Here is a 17,323-nt window from a genome sequence, read left to right on the forward strand (position 1 = left end):
GCTAGATTCAAGCAAGTAGTTCAACTCTGTGACTACTTTAAATGAGGAGAAAAAATATATATATATAGGTCTGACAGCCCAATCCACAACAGCATTAAGCCAAAGTACTTTGATTTAGGATAATTTATTCCATTGTTTTAAATGGGACTTAGCTGGTTGAAGATCAAATACTTTGCCTTAACTACACTGTAGTGAGATACAGCTTCCCTCTTCCTCTTGTTCAAAATATTTGTCAGCAAAGCCAAGCCAATTTCAACCTTCAACAACAATGCAATTCTTTTACAACACTCCAAGATGAAACCTGAACTCTGTGGATTCAACTTAAAGCAGAGCTTTGCAATTCTCAATCTAGATATATGAAGGAGGAAGCAAGTCCAGGTATGTACCGTTAAATATTTTAAAGACTCCTGGATGCAAAGGAAGCAACCCAGTGGTACACAAAAGAGTAAAACTTTTCAACAAGAAAAAAACTGTTAAGACTCTATATAAATGAAGTTCAGAACAAAAGATTATTAACCCCAGTAAATTAAGACTTCCCTGCCATATTATTTGGCCCAAGTAAGCCAATGTGCTACTATCAAACCCAGCTAATCTCTTATCAGAAAAATACTGTAAGAGCAGCTGAAATACATTTATACAATGAGGGGGCTGATCATCTCACTTAGGATCCTCTATCTTTCACTGTAAGGCAGTCCACTATAAATGCAGTGACCCTGTTTCCACGCATAATTTTCAGTCTACAAAAAATGTGTTAAGTATGGATCACAAATGAGGTGCAAATGGGCAAGATGGGTCAAGTTATAAAAAGCTCCCTTGGCAATTTTTCCATTGCTACCCCCCACCCCACCATGATATAAGATTTGTGTCTGTTGCAAAACAAGCTTAAAGAAAAAAGTCAACATAACATTCAGGCCAACAACCCAGTTTCATCTACTGAGTGTATGTATGAGGATCTAGCTGCCATTATATATAAACAGCTGTTCTCAATTGTCCAGGAACAATTTACAGGTCTGGCAAATGAAACAATTGGTGGCAATTTCTTTATCTCTTCCTTCAGTAGTCCTTCACCCATCAAAAGGTCTATCTCTTGAGGCAGGGAAGGGAAGAGTTTAAGACAGCATTCAGTGATGGCTAGCCAAACTACAGAATCATTGTTACCCCTAGCTAGCTAGGAATCTGAGCTGTCAATGAAATCAGATGGATATATAACATTAAAGAGGATCCAAGGTGTGACTCAACTGCTGCTCCCCCACCCTTCAAGTAAATTAACTCAAAATGCCAGTATGTGTAACCATTTAAGAAGAGCTACTATCAGTCTCAAAAACAGTAGCAACAGAAGCAAACAAGGGACACAGGCCAAGAATGACAAGGAAGTCTCATTAAGAATTAGCACAGGGGCATGCTTGTCCACCTCAGGAACAATGAGATGCACAGGCCAAGGCTCTCTGAAGTACTTAAAAAACATTCCCCCCAAAGAAGATTTAATCAAGTATTCAAAGAGGAGAATGCAAAGACAGTCTCCCACCACTCCCGCCATGTTGTTGCACTGGGGAATTCACCCCACCAAATCCAGGCCGCAGAATGCAAGGCAGAGGAATGGAATCATGAGTTATAGGCACAGTCCCCATATCTATCATCCTTTAGCCATCCACCTTCATTTAGGACCTGGGGGGATAGGAGCTGGGTTTTGCACAGGTGACGCTGGAAACGCTGGCATGCTTATCCCTGGCTGAAATGGTCCCACAGACTGAGCAGGGACGACAACAGACTGCTGGGCCGTCCCTGAAATGCCCATCCATTGCACTGGATAAGCTGTCCCCGTCATGGTGTTGTACTGGCATATGTGGGGTACTCCATATGGCGTCAGTGGGCCAGAAAAGGGTGACAGGGGAAGTCCTTGGGGCAAAGCAGCTGGTACAGTCCCCCGGATCTGGGAAAGTGAGGAAATCCACGTGGATGTGTAGCCCACTGTAGAGGTTGGTGTCTTTAAGAACAAGAGAAAATAGAAACTATTTAAAAGGAGAGAAATCCTCAGTCAGCATTTGTTTGTTGCATGCTCCAGTAGATCCTCCTGTGCAGCAAGAAAGAGGTTAAATGTTCAAACACAACAGTAGATGATGGGACCCCAACAATTTGGGACCCATGGGAACACATGGAACTTTGTTTCTTAAAGAAGTTATTTAAGCACTGTGACTATCAGGGGCACTACCATTAAATGGTTGAGGACTTCCAAAGATAAAAGAGATGGTAGGGATTAATGGAGCAGGCTCGTGAGAGGGAAAAGGATGACTGAAAGGAAGAACTCAGGATAACCACTCAGCAAAACAAAAAAGGCAGGTTGCTTACCTGTAACTGTCATTCTTTGACTGGTTATGTGTACATTCACACATATGGGCTTTGCACCTGCACAAAGCCTACTGTCTGGAAGCTTCTATAGTTTTCATTTGGGTGGGAGTCCCTCTCTTTCCTTTCCTAGGAAGCATGGGGAGAGACTCCCACCCATCCCCTCATTTCTATGGAAACCACCATTGATTTCTGGACTCCAGGGAGGAGGACACCAACCTGATATGGCCCTGAGGTGTCCCTAGAGAGTAAGAACAAACATTGAAAGGATAACAAGTGGAACCAGAGTTCCGTAAGACCCTTCAGGAAGTGGGTCTGCAGAAAGTGCTAGATCTCTTCAATGGTGGCCCACCATGGGTCAAGACCTTCCTGATGTATGAAGGCTGTGAAGGCATCCCACTTTGCCAAGCAAGGCCTTCCTGAGGATGGCTTAAATGTTGTGACTAGTTTGGACAACACCTTGGGAAGTAGGGGAACTCTCCCCTGCTCTAGAGGGCAATCCTCCAAGTCATGAAGTGCAAATTCCCAACAGCTGGGTGAAGAACTCAGCCCTGGTCCTGTGTGATTAGATCCTGGGTATGTGGGAGGCAGGTGGAGTTTCCCTGGAAGAGTTGAAGGAGCCAGGTGAACCATGGTTTCCTTGGTCACCATCGGGTATTCCACTCCCTCCTTCCAGATCTTGGTGGTCAGCCTGGTGATTAAGGGAAATGGCAGAAAAATGTAGAACAGGGTCCCACTCCATCTGAGTAGAAAAGTATATCCCAGGGAGCCGGTTCCCTGTCCTGCCTGAGAGCAGAGCCGGGGGGTGGGGGGTGGGGGGGATGTCATGTTGAGGCTAAAACATGTCATGAGGCAAGGTCCTTCTCCTGAGTAAATGTACTGCTTCAGACTTCCTGTCCGCAGTGCTTTGTTGTTAGTTGCGAAGCTGATATTTCTCCCAGTGATCTTAATACCAACTGGTGATTCATCTACCCCTGCCTTTCTCATGATGTGCTCTACATATAAGCTAAATAGGCAGGGCGACAGTATACAGTCTTGTCGAACTCCTTTCTCAATTTTGAACCAATCAGTGGTTCCGTGTCGTTCTCACTGTTGCTTCTTGACCCACATTTGGATTCTCAAGAGACAAATAAGATGGTCTGGTACTCCCATCTCTTTAAGAACTTGCCACAATTTGTTGTGATCAACACAATCAAAGGCTTTGGCATAGTCAATGAAGCAGGAGATGTTCTTCTGGTACTCCATAGCTTTCTCCATGATCCAGCGTATGTGGGCAATTTGACCTCTAGTTCCTCTCCCTCTTTGAAATCCTGCCTGTACTTCTGGTAGTTCTCAGTTCGCATACTGCTGGAGCCGAGCTTGTAGGATTTTGAGCATCACTTTGCTAGCATGTGAAATGAGTGCAATGGTGTGGTAGTCTGAACGTTCTTTGGCATTGCCCTTCTTTGGGATTGGAATGTAAACCGACCTTTTCCAATCCTGTGGCCGCAATAACTGAAATTCATCCATTAATTTTGGACCAGACGGCGACATTGGTATCTCCCCAGAAGCCTCTGAATCACTAGTAGAGTCTAGCTCGTGACGAATCTGAGTGATTTTCTCCCTGAAATGCTTGGCAAAGTCGTCACAGCGGGCCTTCGAGGGTGGAACCAGATCTTTCTTAGGGCCAGGACGGACCAGCTCTTGTACCACCCGAAAAAGCTCTGCCGGACAGCATTTTGAGGAGGCAATGGAAACAGAGAAGACTTTCTTTTTCGCCGCCCTCACTGCCACAGCATAGGCCTGATAATGGACTCTTAAGTGTGTTCGGTCAGATTCATCCCGTGATCTCCTCCACCTACGCTCTAGCCGTCTCCTGGCCTGCTTCATCGCCCGCAATTCATATGTATACCAAGGGGAAGAGTGGGCTCTGCCTGGCTGGAGAGGATGCTTAGGAGCGATCGTGTCATCTCCCCATTCCATAGTTCGACCAGAGCCTCGACAGGAGCACCAGTCTTGTGAGCCGGAAACTCCCCCAGGGCCTTCAGGAATCCGTCCGGATCCATCTGGCTCCGGGGGCGGACCCACACAATCGGGTCCGCACCCTTGCAGAGGGAGAGGCCGCTCTTGAGCACAAACCTCACGAGGAAGTGATCTGACCATGACAGGGGTATCAGACATAAATTCCTCAACCTCAGACCACCCTCTTCCTGCCCTGTCGAGAAAACCAGGTCCAGAGTGTGTCCACGTTCATGGGTCGGGTCTGTGACATGTTGAGACAGCCCCATGGCCGTCATGGAGGCCATGAAGACCTGAGCCGCCCCGGACAGACCAGTCTCGGCATGGAGATTGAAGTCCCCTAGGACCAACATCCTGGGGGTCCTCAACACCAGGTCCGAGACGATCTCCGTCAGCTCAGGCAGGGAGTCTGTTGGGCAGAAGGGTGCACGGTACACCAACAGAATCCCCAATCTGTCTCGGTCGCCCAACACCAAGTAGAGGCACTCCAGCCCTGGTCTCGAAGGGACTGGAAGTCCCGTGAGGGAGAAGGAGGTTCAGTAAACCAAAGCGTCCCCCCTCCCCTCCAGGCGTGGATGGTGCTGAACCAGATACCTGGGCGGGCACATTTGAGAGAAAGCGACATCCCCCCCTCCCGTCCAGGTCTCTGTTATGCAAACCAGGTCAGCCCCCTCCTCCACGATCAAGTCATGGATGAGGAAAGATTTATTATGGACCGACCTGGCATTAAGCAGCAGCACCATCAGGCCCGAGGGGCGGTTGACAAGACTACCTGGAACCCTCTGGCTGGGGGTAGAACCAGAAGGAGGGACAGGTGTCAGCCATCTGTCTCTCCTTCTTCTACATGGACACGTTAAGCCCCCACCGCTGTATCGTCTATTGCCCGTGACCACACCAATGGCGGCGCCCATGCGCTCCCCAGGAAACTCAACCGAAACTCAATTTTGCAACAAGAAGCTCACGATTTGAGCCATAGTCAGCTCCTGGTGTAGTTTTTACTGAATGTATAGAGCTTCTCCATCTTTGGCTGCAGAGCACGTACTCAGTCTGATTCTGTGTTGACCATCTGGTGAAAGGTCCATGTGTGGACTCGTCTCTTGGGTTGTTGGAAAAGAGTGTGTGCTATGGCCAGCATGTTCCCTTGCCAAAATTCTGCCAGCCTGTGCCCTGCTTCATTTTGTACTCCAAGGCCAAACTTGCCTGTTATTCCAGTTATCTTTTGGCTTCCTACTTTAGCATTCCAATCTCCCTCAATGATATGGACATCATTTTTTGGTATTATTTCTAGAAGGTGTAGTAGGCCTTCATAGAACTGGTCAACTTCAGCCTCTTCAGCACCAGTGGTTGGGGCACAGACTTGGACTACTGTGATGTTGAATGGTTTGCCTTGGATTTGAACTGAGATCATTCTGTCATTTTGGGGATTGTATCCCTGTACTGCTTTTCCTACTCTTTTATTGACTACGAAGGCTACTCCATTTCTTCTGAGGGATTCTTGCCCGCAGTAGTATACCTGATGGTCATCTGAATTAAATTCACCCATTCCTATCCATTTTAGTTCACTGATTCCTAAGATGTCGATGTTCAGTCTTGTCATCTCTTGTTTGACCACATCCAGCTTGCCTTGATTCATGGATCTTACATTCCAGGTTCCTATGGAGTATAGATCTTTACAGCATCGAACTCTCCTTTCACCACCAGATACATCAGCAACTGAGTGTCCTTTTGGATTTGACCCAGTCGTTTCATTCTTTCTGGCACTGCTATTAGCCCTCTGCTCTTCCCCCATAGCATATTGGACACTTTCTGACCTGAGGGGCTCATCTTCTGGCATCATATCGTTTTGCCTTTTGGTACTGTCCATGGGGTTTTGGAGTGGGTTGCCACTTCCTTCTGCAGTGGATCACCTTTGTCAGAGCTCTCTACTATGACCTGTTCATCTTGGGTGCCCCTGTACAGCATAGCTCATAGCTTCATTGAGCTAGACAAGCCTCTTCACCACAACAAGGCAGTGATCCATGAAGGGGGCTTTATTGTTGCATGTCCTTATTGTCAAACAACTCCAAGCTCACCCTGAGTAAAGTGTTGAACCCTCTCTGAGCCCTCCCCTTAATCTATGTCCCATTTAAGAGACTTGCTGGCTCAGAGGCAGGGCACTGACATTCCTCGCCTGTCTCCACCTCTCCTGTAATTCCAACCACTGAATCTTCCATCTGTGTTGGCCCTTAGCAACCAGCAACACCACCTCAGGGGGAGGGGTCTCTACATCTGACAGATTATTCAGCTCTTAGACAGATTATTCAGCTCTGCATGCCCTGTGCAGACCCTGAACCCACCCACCTTTCTCTCATTGGCAGATCAGGGATCTCACCATCTTCAACCCCCAATTCTCCTTCTGGGCTATCTCTCCATTCCCATGGAATGGCTGGTCACCAGCTACACACAACTGGGGCAACGATGCTTGAGCTGCAGACATTCCTTGACCTAGATTTGATACTATCACTTGCTGATATTCCAAAACTGCTTTGTCTTCACTGTCTGAACTCCAATTCCCATCAAATCTATCAATAGACCATGGCCCTTCTCACTGCTTTTCCCTGTGTTTATGCAAAACATCAGCAAAGAGATCTGCTGATAGCATCCATGTGCTGTGGAGGTTGCAGAGGACCATCTTGTTCAGCTGCCACTCATATGAGTCAAGAGTTACACAGCTGAGAATGTTTGCCAAAATGTTTTTGCCCACCATGTGCACTGCCATGACCGTGATGTCTCTGATGATGCATCAGTCCCATATCTCTATGGCTAGCCTTGTGAGTGTGATGGACCACGTACCTACCTCATTCAGACAGAACATCATGGTTGTATTGTCTGTGGCAATCTGGACATGTTGACCATGCAAGGTGGTTTAGAATGAGATCAATGCCTTGTGGACAACCAGCATCTCCAGAAAGTTGATGTGTTGACTGGCTTCTCTGTAGTCCCAGGACCCCTAGGTTTGCAAGGGACTGCATTGTGCTCCCCAGCCTGTCTCGGATGCATCTGTAATGATGATCATCAGCTCATGGGGGAGGAAACTAATCCCTGCTGTGAGGTTGCATGGGATGGTCCACCACAGTAGGCTGTTCTAAATGGAAAGTGTAATGTCCAGAAAGGTGCTGTGGAGGTTGTCCTCAGCATGGTAGGTGTGAATGAACCACAGCTGTAGAACTCTCAGCTGTCTTTCAGTTGCAGTCTAGGGAAGCAGCCCACCACCACCATGGCTGCCATGAGGCCGAGGAGTTTCTGTATCTCATGAGCTGCAGCAGACTCTCTTGTGCTAAGGTCAGTTGCTAGGTTGCATATCACTGCTGCTCTGGTTTCTGGGAGGAGCACCTTTGCTGAGAGTGAGTTGAGGTGAATCCCTATGAAGAGTATAGATTGGAAGGGGGATGGAACATAATTTTTTTGAATTTAAACACAGTCCCAGGGTTTGCAGTAAAGAGCAGGTGGTGCGGACCAAGTGTTGTAACAGTGTCTTAGATAGGGCCACCAGAAGCCAGTAATCAAGGTATGGAAAGACCTGCACTCCCTGAGCTGGAGATGTGCGTAGACCACTGCCATGCCATTTGCGAAGACCCTGGGGGCAGCTGAGAGACTGAAAAAGAGAATGGAGAATTGGAAATTCTCCTCCCTGGTTTGGAAGCAAAGGAAATGTCTGTAATCATGGTCTATGATGACATGGAAATAGGCATCTTCAAGGTTGATGGAGGTGAGGGAAGGCTGCCTTGCAGGGTGACCATTCTGAATTTTCTAGATGAGATGAACCAGTTGATACCTTTGAGGTTTAAGAGTGGTTTGAATCCCCTGTCCTGCTTTGGTACTGTGAAATATAAAGAATAAAACTCCATACCAAAGTTGGAGTGGATTCTCTTTATAGCTTCCACAGAAAGTAACACATCACTCTCCAATAGAAATGACAGGCAGAAGGATGTAGAACTCAATCCTGCAGCCTATTTCCATGATGGACAAGACTCACAAGTCTGCTGTTCCCATGAAGGAATCAAGTGAAGCACCCGTCAAAGTGTGGGGAGGAGTGGTGATAGGAGTCACTGGTAGTGCTGGCACTTGGTCCCTTCTGGGCACTTTTGTGCTGCCTGAAGTGAGCAGAGCGGTCATACAGCTTTTGTTGAGGGGCTGGCTGGAGCCTATGAGGGCATCACTGTATGGGCACCTCTGTTTTGGGAAGAAAGAGGATCCAAACTCGTTATGTGGTATAGAAGCTAACTGCAGGAAGCCCATCTGCCTGACAGTTGACCTTGCTTTCTGGATGCAGTCCATCCCTTCATCAGTTTGTGCACTGAAGAGACCTTCCCCATCAAAGGGGAGAGCCTCAATGTGGGAGCGCATCTCCTGGGGCAGGCCAGCTGAGTGAAGCCAGGCATGTCTGTGGATGGCCACTGAGCCCATCATGGCCTTGGCACCTGGCTGCTACAATTTGGTATCTGGCCAGCTAGGAGGCATTGGTCTGCAGAAGGCAGAATGCATCCCTGAATTAATCTGGGAGGTATTCACACATGACACCAATTTTGTCCCATAAACATAGCTGATACTGAGCCATGTTGGCATCATAGTTCAAGACCATGTACAGGGACAAGGCCATGTAAATGCATTTTGCCAAGCCACCCGGTCAGCATTCCTCACAGTCAGCTCATGTGGTCTTTGCACTGGTGGCACTCAACAGCAATGCCTCGGCACCTGCTATCTTGGTACCTGGGTCCTTGGGTACCTGGGGTTTGTGGTTGCCTTCATTGGAGGAAAGGGATTCATCTCCAGAGTGGAAGGACACTGGGGTCAATTGGAGGCCCAACTGATAAGGGGAGAGCGGTACTGGTCTCAATGGCAGCAGTGTTGACATTCCAAGTGCTTCCAAGTGCAGCGTTGAGGCTGGTGTGTGATGGGACACTCTGGTGCCAAGCCACTCTCTGACACCAGTGTTGTCAGCCTCCTGGGAGTGTATGGGAAGCAATGCAGAGTCAAGTCAAGCAGCATCAGTGTTGACTCCCAGGAGTGCAATCTTCTGGGTGAGGAGGTCAAGTGTGATTGGTGGCCGGAACCTCTAGTTCCCCTCCCAGCATTGCAGTAGGTGCCTCCCTCAGCTCTGGGGATTGGAGGTGGTCAGCAGTCAATGGGGACCCAACAGTGAGGGTCACTGGTCAACTGGGGCTCATGTGGTGCCTTTTCTTTGATTTGGGTGCATCAGTGGCAACTATCTTTTTGAAGCATTTTGTGGCCTTCCTGAGTGTGTAGTCATCTGGAAAATGGTCCCACTGTGGTTGCCATGGTTTGGCCAGAGGGGTCTCTCACCACTGAAGTGGAAGGATGGTACCATCCCTTCCTGGGAGCACCTGCAACTTGCAGGGTCTTCTTCCAAAGTTCGACTTTGAGCTGATCAGCCCAGTGTTTCCAGGTCTGCTTCGTGAAGGACTGGCAGTGCCCACACGCCTCCACAATGTGTCCCTCACCCAGACACAGGAGGCAAAGGGAATGACCATTGGATGGAGGGAACCTGCTGTCACAGGCAGTACAGCTTCTAAAAGCTGCCAAAGATACCATTGTGGGAGATGGGAAAGGTGGAAAGAGGAAGAAATTGAGAAGGGTATGAGGAACTCAGGAGAGGACATGAGGAGTGATGGATAGAAATGTGGGTACGAAATTTTTTTTGTAAATTTTTTTTAAGCAAAGAGTGTTTAAAATGGGTTCACTGAGGAGGGAGGAACAGAGAAGTTTTTCTACACAGAAGAGGGGAAAAAACAAGAAGGAAGAACACACTAATGCCTAAGTGAAGAGAGCAAAGCAATTCCCAATCTAGCTGCAATGCCTATTGAAAAGGAACTCAGAGGACAGGCAGGATTCTCTCCCCATGCTCCCTGGAAATAGGAAGGGAAGGGGCTCCTACCCAAATGAACACCTAGGTATAAGAAGCTTCCCCAGTAATAGGCTTAGCACAGCGGCAAAGGCCATGTTTTATTTTAATTTTTTTTATAAGATTTATATCCCATGCTTTTCGTATGAACTCAGAGTGGCTTACATCATTCACCTCCTCCTGCTCTCAGGTTTTTCCCCACAACAACCATGTGAAATAGGTTGCTGAGTGCCTGTGACTGGCCCAAAGCCACCCAGTTGGATCCATGGTCAAGCAGGGGTTAGAACCCTGGTTGCCTGAGTCCCAGTCTCACACTCTTAACCACTGCATCACACTGGCTCTTATATGTGTGATGCATAGAGACCACAGAGAAGAACAAAGATCTCTCAGCATACAGACTAGTTGTCTACTATATCACAAATCCACTTCTTCCACAGAAATCTCTGCACTCACCTCATATACCTTGCTCCAGCTATCAGTGTCTAGCCGGTGCTTGTTCTGCTTGATCTGGTTGAGGCTTGGCTTGATAAGAGAGTTTCCCACCTTTTCTTTTGTCCAATCATCCACCAGTTTATGCAAGTCATCAGTGAACATCCCTTTCTTACTGGCTGTAGTCTGCTGACAAGAGGCAGTGCTGCTAACAATGCAGAGCTGGTCTAGAAAGGAGGAATGTATTAAAATACATGAAACAGAAAGCTGCTTCAAAACACTGAAATGGTGCATGTTATTGAGGCATCTTTTCACTTAAAGTGCAGTAACCAAAGGCTTGTGGTATGGTATATGTTAAAAAGTCCGAATTTCTGTGGCAAGGAAAGTCACATTTGTACTCTCAATAAGCAGTGCAACTCTAGCATATTTGCATATATACACCTAAATTTAAGTCGCCACTAAATTTAGATTTATTTACTAGATGGCAAATTCTTCTACTATCCATTTCTGCTCCAACAGAACACCCCATTGCATGGAAGGCAAATGAGTGGATCTAAAAGGGCCTTAATTTGTTTAAGAACCTAAGTATTAGGCAGAGGAAGGTCTAAGCCCCAAACACAAAACCACTTGTTTAAACCCACATTATTCTGGCAAGGTGATCGATTTCCTTAAATTGACTATAAATATATCCTTCTCAAGGTCTTGCACTTGGGGCATAGGAATAGGTGTCATAAGTACAGGTTAGGTGACAAGTGCCTGGAGAGCAGCACTTGTGAAAGGGACTTTGGGGTACTGGTTGACTGCAGGCTAAACATGAGTCAGCAGTGTGATGCGGTGGTCAAGAGGGCGAACGCCACCCTTGGTTGCATAGCCAGAAGTGTGGCTTCTAGATCGAGAGAAGTATTACTACCACTCTATATGACTTTGGTGCACCCGCAACTGGAGTATTGTGTTGTTTCGGGCCCCTCATTTACAGGAAGGATATAGCCAGGTAGGGCCACAAGGTTGGTGGCCGGTTTGCAGGGGATGGGGTATGAAGCGAGACTGAGGGAACTGGGTCTCTTCAGCCTGGAGGAGAGGAGACTCAGAGGGGATATGTTGGCGACATACAGGTATGTGAGGGGATGTCACACAGAGGTGGGTAGAGACCTGTTCTCCCCTGCAGAGGAGTGCCAATGGAGTAAAGCTCAGGGAACCAAGGTTCCATTTAGATGCCAGGAAGCACTTCCTAACAGTTAAGACCCCAAGGGTATGGAATGGGCTTCCATGGGAGGATGTTGAGGCCCCATCAGTGAGGGTGTTCAAAGATAGGCTAGACATGCCCATGGTGGGCATGTCATGAGCAGAGCTGGCTGGAGCCGGGGGTCAGACTAGATGGCCCGGGAGGTCCCTTCTGACTCGCTCTGTTTCTATGTTTCTAAATTTATGCCCCAAAATTGTATTTCTCAGATTAAGAGGATCATTCCTGAAATTAATGTTCCCCCAATTCATTGCTCTCAATCTACTGATTCACCTGCTACTAACTCAATGAACTCCTCTTCTGCTAGCCTTTCTACCAGCCCAAGATATTTTGCTGCCTGTAGCACAGCATGAAATGGCATCATCTGTATTTTCTGGGATTGCCACCCAAATACCCTCTTGCATACCAAACTTGCCCTTTCTCTGTCAGAATGCACACACATGCACACATACACTCTTCCTCTTTCACATGCATATACACACTCACTCAGATTCAGGCCCCCTCCAAATCTTCTCTCTCCCTCATCAACTCTCTACCTCCACCCACTTACATTCCCCATTCATCCATGCTTCACACACCACCTTCCCCATCCGTCTTGCTCTGTTACCTCCCAGTCCACTCTTAAAGCTTACCAAGCAGCAGCAAAATTCCTCTCCCTACAGTATTTTTTTTCTGTAATTTTTCCTAGGTGACAGGGCACACTGCAAGTGCAACATGAAAACCAGCCTCCAACCCTCTTCTACCTTAATTTCCTAAGAATGTCTCTGAACCTACAGAAAAAATAATTTTAAATAATAGTAATGCATAAAAGGAAGTGTCCACTAAGTATTGTATATTGAACCATCAACACAGAATGAAATGTGCAAATACCTTGGCTTGTCTCTTCTTGGGAACAGCTCTGATGCAGCAAATGGGCCTGAATGCTCAACTGATAGTCTATCACTGAAGCAGCAGTGGTAGCACAACAGCATTCTGTGAGGGAAAGGCACACAATTAGAGGCAACCATATGATAGGGTGGGGGCTGGAATGGTAACAAATAAGTTCAGTCAAGATTTGTATTTTCAAATACATCTGTGGAACATGGCCACATAACTGGCACCCATCCTCAAGACATTTTTGAAAAGTTCAGCTCACTTAGGGCTGAGGAGTGTGGAGATTCATAAAGAAGAGCAATACTGGGCAAGTTCTCTGGGCTTTTGGTGTATCAAGTGTGGCAAGCTGACAAGAATTGACACTTTTGCTCAAGATAGAATTACCAGGGCATACCAGGTAGAAAGAAATGCTTGTTCCAAGAAAAGTAACTAGCTCATCCATGCATTAGTGAACGTGTTCAGATGAATTCCCATAGTGGCCTCAATGCTGCCAACTATCTTCAGTTTTTGCTTCCTTACCAGCAGCAACAATGCCATTATCGACGTGTGTGAGAGACTGGGGCCTGCTACGCAGCTTGCTTTTGAAAGACTTGGGCCGACGTGGAGATGACAGTTGCAGGGAGACATCAGATGATTCTGATCGGCAAACTTTGATGGAGCGGAGTCGTTCATATAACTCCTGCAACTCTCTGTTCTGTTGAGCCTGAAGGTTCACTACCTCCTGAATGTGTCTACACAGAAGAGAACAGCACTTTAGCAAGGAGCAAGCCTTGATTTGGACTTAACACACCAGAAGCTGCTTTATGTCTGCAAAGACCAAGTGATGAGCAAGAACCTTGATGACAACCATTGCCCCCTCCACTCTAGGCTTGCTTAGTTTCTCCATACTGTGAGGGAACTAGCTGCACAAGTGCAATGACTATAATATTGTAATGACTGTGGTCAATTGGAAGTGATGGGAGGCGGAGAAAAAGTACTTTCAGGGGAGGGAAGTGCCAAAGGTTAACCTACATTGTGCTTGTTTGTGCACAGGAACATCTTCCTAATTCCTAGCATGGGACTGAACTCTGCCTGTGAGACTGGAGCTGTTCTATCAGGCTAGGGCTTCTCCAGCAACCCATGTGATATTGGCCAATGAGAAGACACACATGCACACAGTGACTGACAACATCTCATCCTCTACTATAGCTGGATTGGTAAGGAGCATGAAGACAGTGAGTGGGGGCATTTTTTCCCATTCCCCTTAGCAGACACAAACTTGTGTTTCCTGCTTTCTAGTCCCCAGGACCACTTATGTGGTGAGTCACTGGGGGCCACTGGTATCAGTGCGTGGTTGGGGCTTCCACATTGCCTATCTTGGTCCTTCCCTTTCCCAGCTTTGCAAAATACTCCTTCTGTCCCTCAGTGGGTCTTGAACCAGGGAAGTCCCACCCATTCACTGACCTCCAGTGAAAACCTCCTCCCCAAGAGTGTATCATGATCAAAACAGTGTTTGTGAGCAGTGTGTGGTATCAAGGGAATCTAACTTTTGTGTGCAGGGATACCTATATCTGTCTCCCAATCCCGCACAAACTGAATGTGCTCACATGGCAAAAGTCATTATGCCTGACAGGAAAGCATGAGGAGGGCATCTTCCTGTCAGCTTGTGCAAAATGTCTCCTCTCATGTTAGCAGCATTTCTGCAACACTGATGCTCTGGCTGCATTTAGAGCATGGGTCCTCAAACCATGGCCCGGGGACCAGATCCGGCCCGCCATGCCCATTTGAATCCGCCGCGCACCCACGCGGTGCAGGGAGGCAGCTGTTTGCTCGCTTGGAGAAAACGATCTCCAAGTGAGCAAGCCACTGCCTCGTGCGCCCGTTTTGCAGCACACGCCCGCCCACACCCGCGCCTCGCCTCCCCTCGCCAGGTGCGCATGCCTGCCCTTGCCTTGCCTCACGCCCCGCCCCCACCTTGGTGCATCTGCACACCCCCACCGCCAGCCCACGCATACCGCCAACTTCAACTTTCCGGCCCACGCCCAGCACCAGCAGCTTTCAACTCGCCCCCTGGTGGAAAAGTTTGAGGACCCCTGATTTAGAGGGTACTAATGGTTTGGCAGTTATTGCGCTATCCTGTGCTTTTCAAAGTGGTGTATTTTCCCCCTCCTGTTCTGGATTGGGCAAGTAGAGGGAATGCACTGGCATAGTGGTAGCATATCTCTTCTCTTGCCATACTAGGGAAGAGGGTTGCAGAACCTCAAGCCAGACGGCCAAGTCCAGCCCTCCACGATTTCCAAAAGACCACACCCTCTTCCCCCACCACTTCCTAAGGCTTAGTTGTTGGCAAGAAGTGCTTAAACTAAAATATACTTTTGCCTTTGGCCCAGTCACTACTGAAATGCCACTCCCCCCAAAAAGCTTGTCCAAAATTATTTTCTTAGGTCTGAAGAAGTTCTGCTACCCTGAGATATGGGATTGCTCATTCTATGTGTAATATAACTAAGATTGTCAAGTTGATTAACATTATTTAATAAGTCCAATGTTTGATTAAAAAGTTGGCTCCAGGTAACCGGCTCCCACATTTTCAAGTTAATTCTTTCTATAGTAAATAGGATAGTAATTCTTTCTACAGTAGACTGGTGGGTCCCATCTTTGAAGAGGCATTGCTTTTTATTCCCCAAGGAGGGAATGTGGCTACTTAGATGATGCCTGTTATGATGCAAGCATTCATCATTTGAAAAAGAAATAATGCTTTCCTCCCCTTAGTAATTATTGTTTTCCTCAAGTAAAAACTGTAGGGATTCAGCCCACTCATCTGAAAATACAGCCTTCACAGGTTGTTGAACTGGATTCTGATTTGGAAGAGGAGGAGGGGCTAGAATCCACAGTTGACTTGCCAAGGCAAGCAGACCCAGAGATAGTCCAGGCAGTCAGTGAGAATCAAACAGTTTCAAATTCTCTGGAGAAGTTTAGTGAGCCTGGTATGAGAAGAGACAAACCCAATTTTTATTTAATTTCTATACCACCCAACAGCCACAGCTCTCTGGGCAGTTCACAACAGCACATTAAAATATCATCACTTGGTATGAGGTTGAGAGAGGGCCAACTGAATAATGTCAGATGTTCCATGCAACTGGCCCTTAAGCAGTGGGATCCACTCTGGAAATGTGATTGGCCCTTTTCAGTTTGGAACCAGGGAAAAGTATTTGGTCTGGAATCAACTTATCATTAAGCCACATTTCCCTAATGGTCAATATTCTTCTTTCTTTGGTTCTTTGACTTCTGCAATTCTCTTCTTTGTTCAATAAACCAGCCTTGCTGGTCAGCTTTAACAGAATAAAGCCTTTTAAGTAAGGTTAGCTTTGTCCTGGTCTGCTTGAAAAGTGGGGGAGAAGATCAGCTTCCACACCAACTTATGGAGATTAAACAGAGCAATTAATTGATTAACAGTTATGATTGATCAACTGAGAATTATTTAGTCAAGTGGGGGTCAGTCCTGTATATAACCTTCTACATATAACTAATAATAGTGAACAAAAATAAAAAAATGTCATGAGAGAATCTAGAATCATCTCGAAATAGAACACTGGACTGAACACAGCCTTTGTCAGTCACACTCCAACCAAAAAATGGAAAAAGAGAACTAGTGCAAAGAAACACAGAAAAATATCACATTTTGCTCCACTTTTCTTTTGGAATTAGAACCAATGGAAATCTGTTATAAAGTCCAACATTAGTTCCCTTACTTCTCTCTCAAACGCTGTAGCTCCACTTTCAGGTCCTCATCTTCAATTTCAGATTCATCATCACTGCTCATAGGAGAAGATGGAGAGTAAAAGAGGGAACTGCGCCTCTTTGTGTGGGTTCCACTCTTCTCCTCCTGCAACTGCTGGCTTCGCTCCCAGCCTTCCAGGCTGCTGCCCATGGGGGCAGAAAGTTCACTGTCAGAACTAGGCTGCTTTCGCACAAAAGCACCTTTGGACCATGGGTCTGAGCCAGACTGCATGCTGCTAGCAGTGGCAGAGGTGTCCTCCATTTCCCGCTGCTCAGGAGTGGTGGAGGATGCATCTGTTTCACCCACGGTATTGGCCAACGTAACAATCTCTCCTTGCCTGGAAACCCCTTCTTCTGCCCCAGGTTCCAAGGAAGAAGGTATCTCACGAGGCTCACTTTCTGAACCACCTGAAGCCAGCTGTTGTGGCACCATGATGACCTGAGGCATGCACAGAGACAGACACAGAAGGGCAAACATATGAATTCAGTTATCTTCACTTTCTCAGAATTAGAATAGGATAAACAAAAGGGCAAGATACTACTGCAACTCTAGACTGCAGCCCTGAATTTCATCAGATGCACTTACAGTACTTCCAGACAAGGCTTTTACTGTACACTTGTTTTGCCTCATTTACAGACATTTATGGGAGATTCCAGATGACCTTGTTTTCCATTTGTAATCCTCTAATCTCACGGTGAGCTAGTGTAGTATAGTGATTAGAGTGTTAGACTGGGAGATCCGGGTTCTAGTCCCCACATAGCCATGACTCTCACTGGATGAT

General features: G+C 47.0%; 1 protein-coding gene across 1 annotated transcript in view; it reads right to left on the reverse strand.

Moving 5' to 3' along the window:
- Positions 1–1,654: 1,654 nt before the first annotated feature.
- The window catches only part of WNK3 (WNK lysine deficient protein kinase 3), a 134,070-nt gene continuing 118,401 nt past the window's right edge, over positions 1,655–17,323 (reverse strand). Inside the window, exons 21-24 of the mRNA XM_044443419.1 lie at positions 16,514–16,980; positions 13,305–13,516; positions 10,697–10,899; positions 1,655–1,984 (exon numbers count right to left, since the gene is read on the reverse strand). Coding sequence (XP_044299354.1) covers positions 1,655–1,984; positions 10,697–10,899; positions 13,305–13,516; positions 16,514–16,980 — 1,212 coding nt within the window. The remainder of the gene's footprint in view (positions 1,985–10,696; positions 10,900–13,304; positions 13,517–16,513; positions 16,981–17,323) is intronic.

This window comes from Varanus komodoensis, unplaced genomic scaffold (genome assembly GCF_004798865.1).
Source record: "Varanus komodoensis strain SLA01 unplaced genomic scaffold, ASM479886v1 scaffold42, whole genome shotgun sequence".
Taxonomy (NCBI): domain Eukaryota; kingdom Metazoa; phylum Chordata; class Lepidosauria; order Squamata; family Varanidae; genus Varanus; species Varanus komodoensis.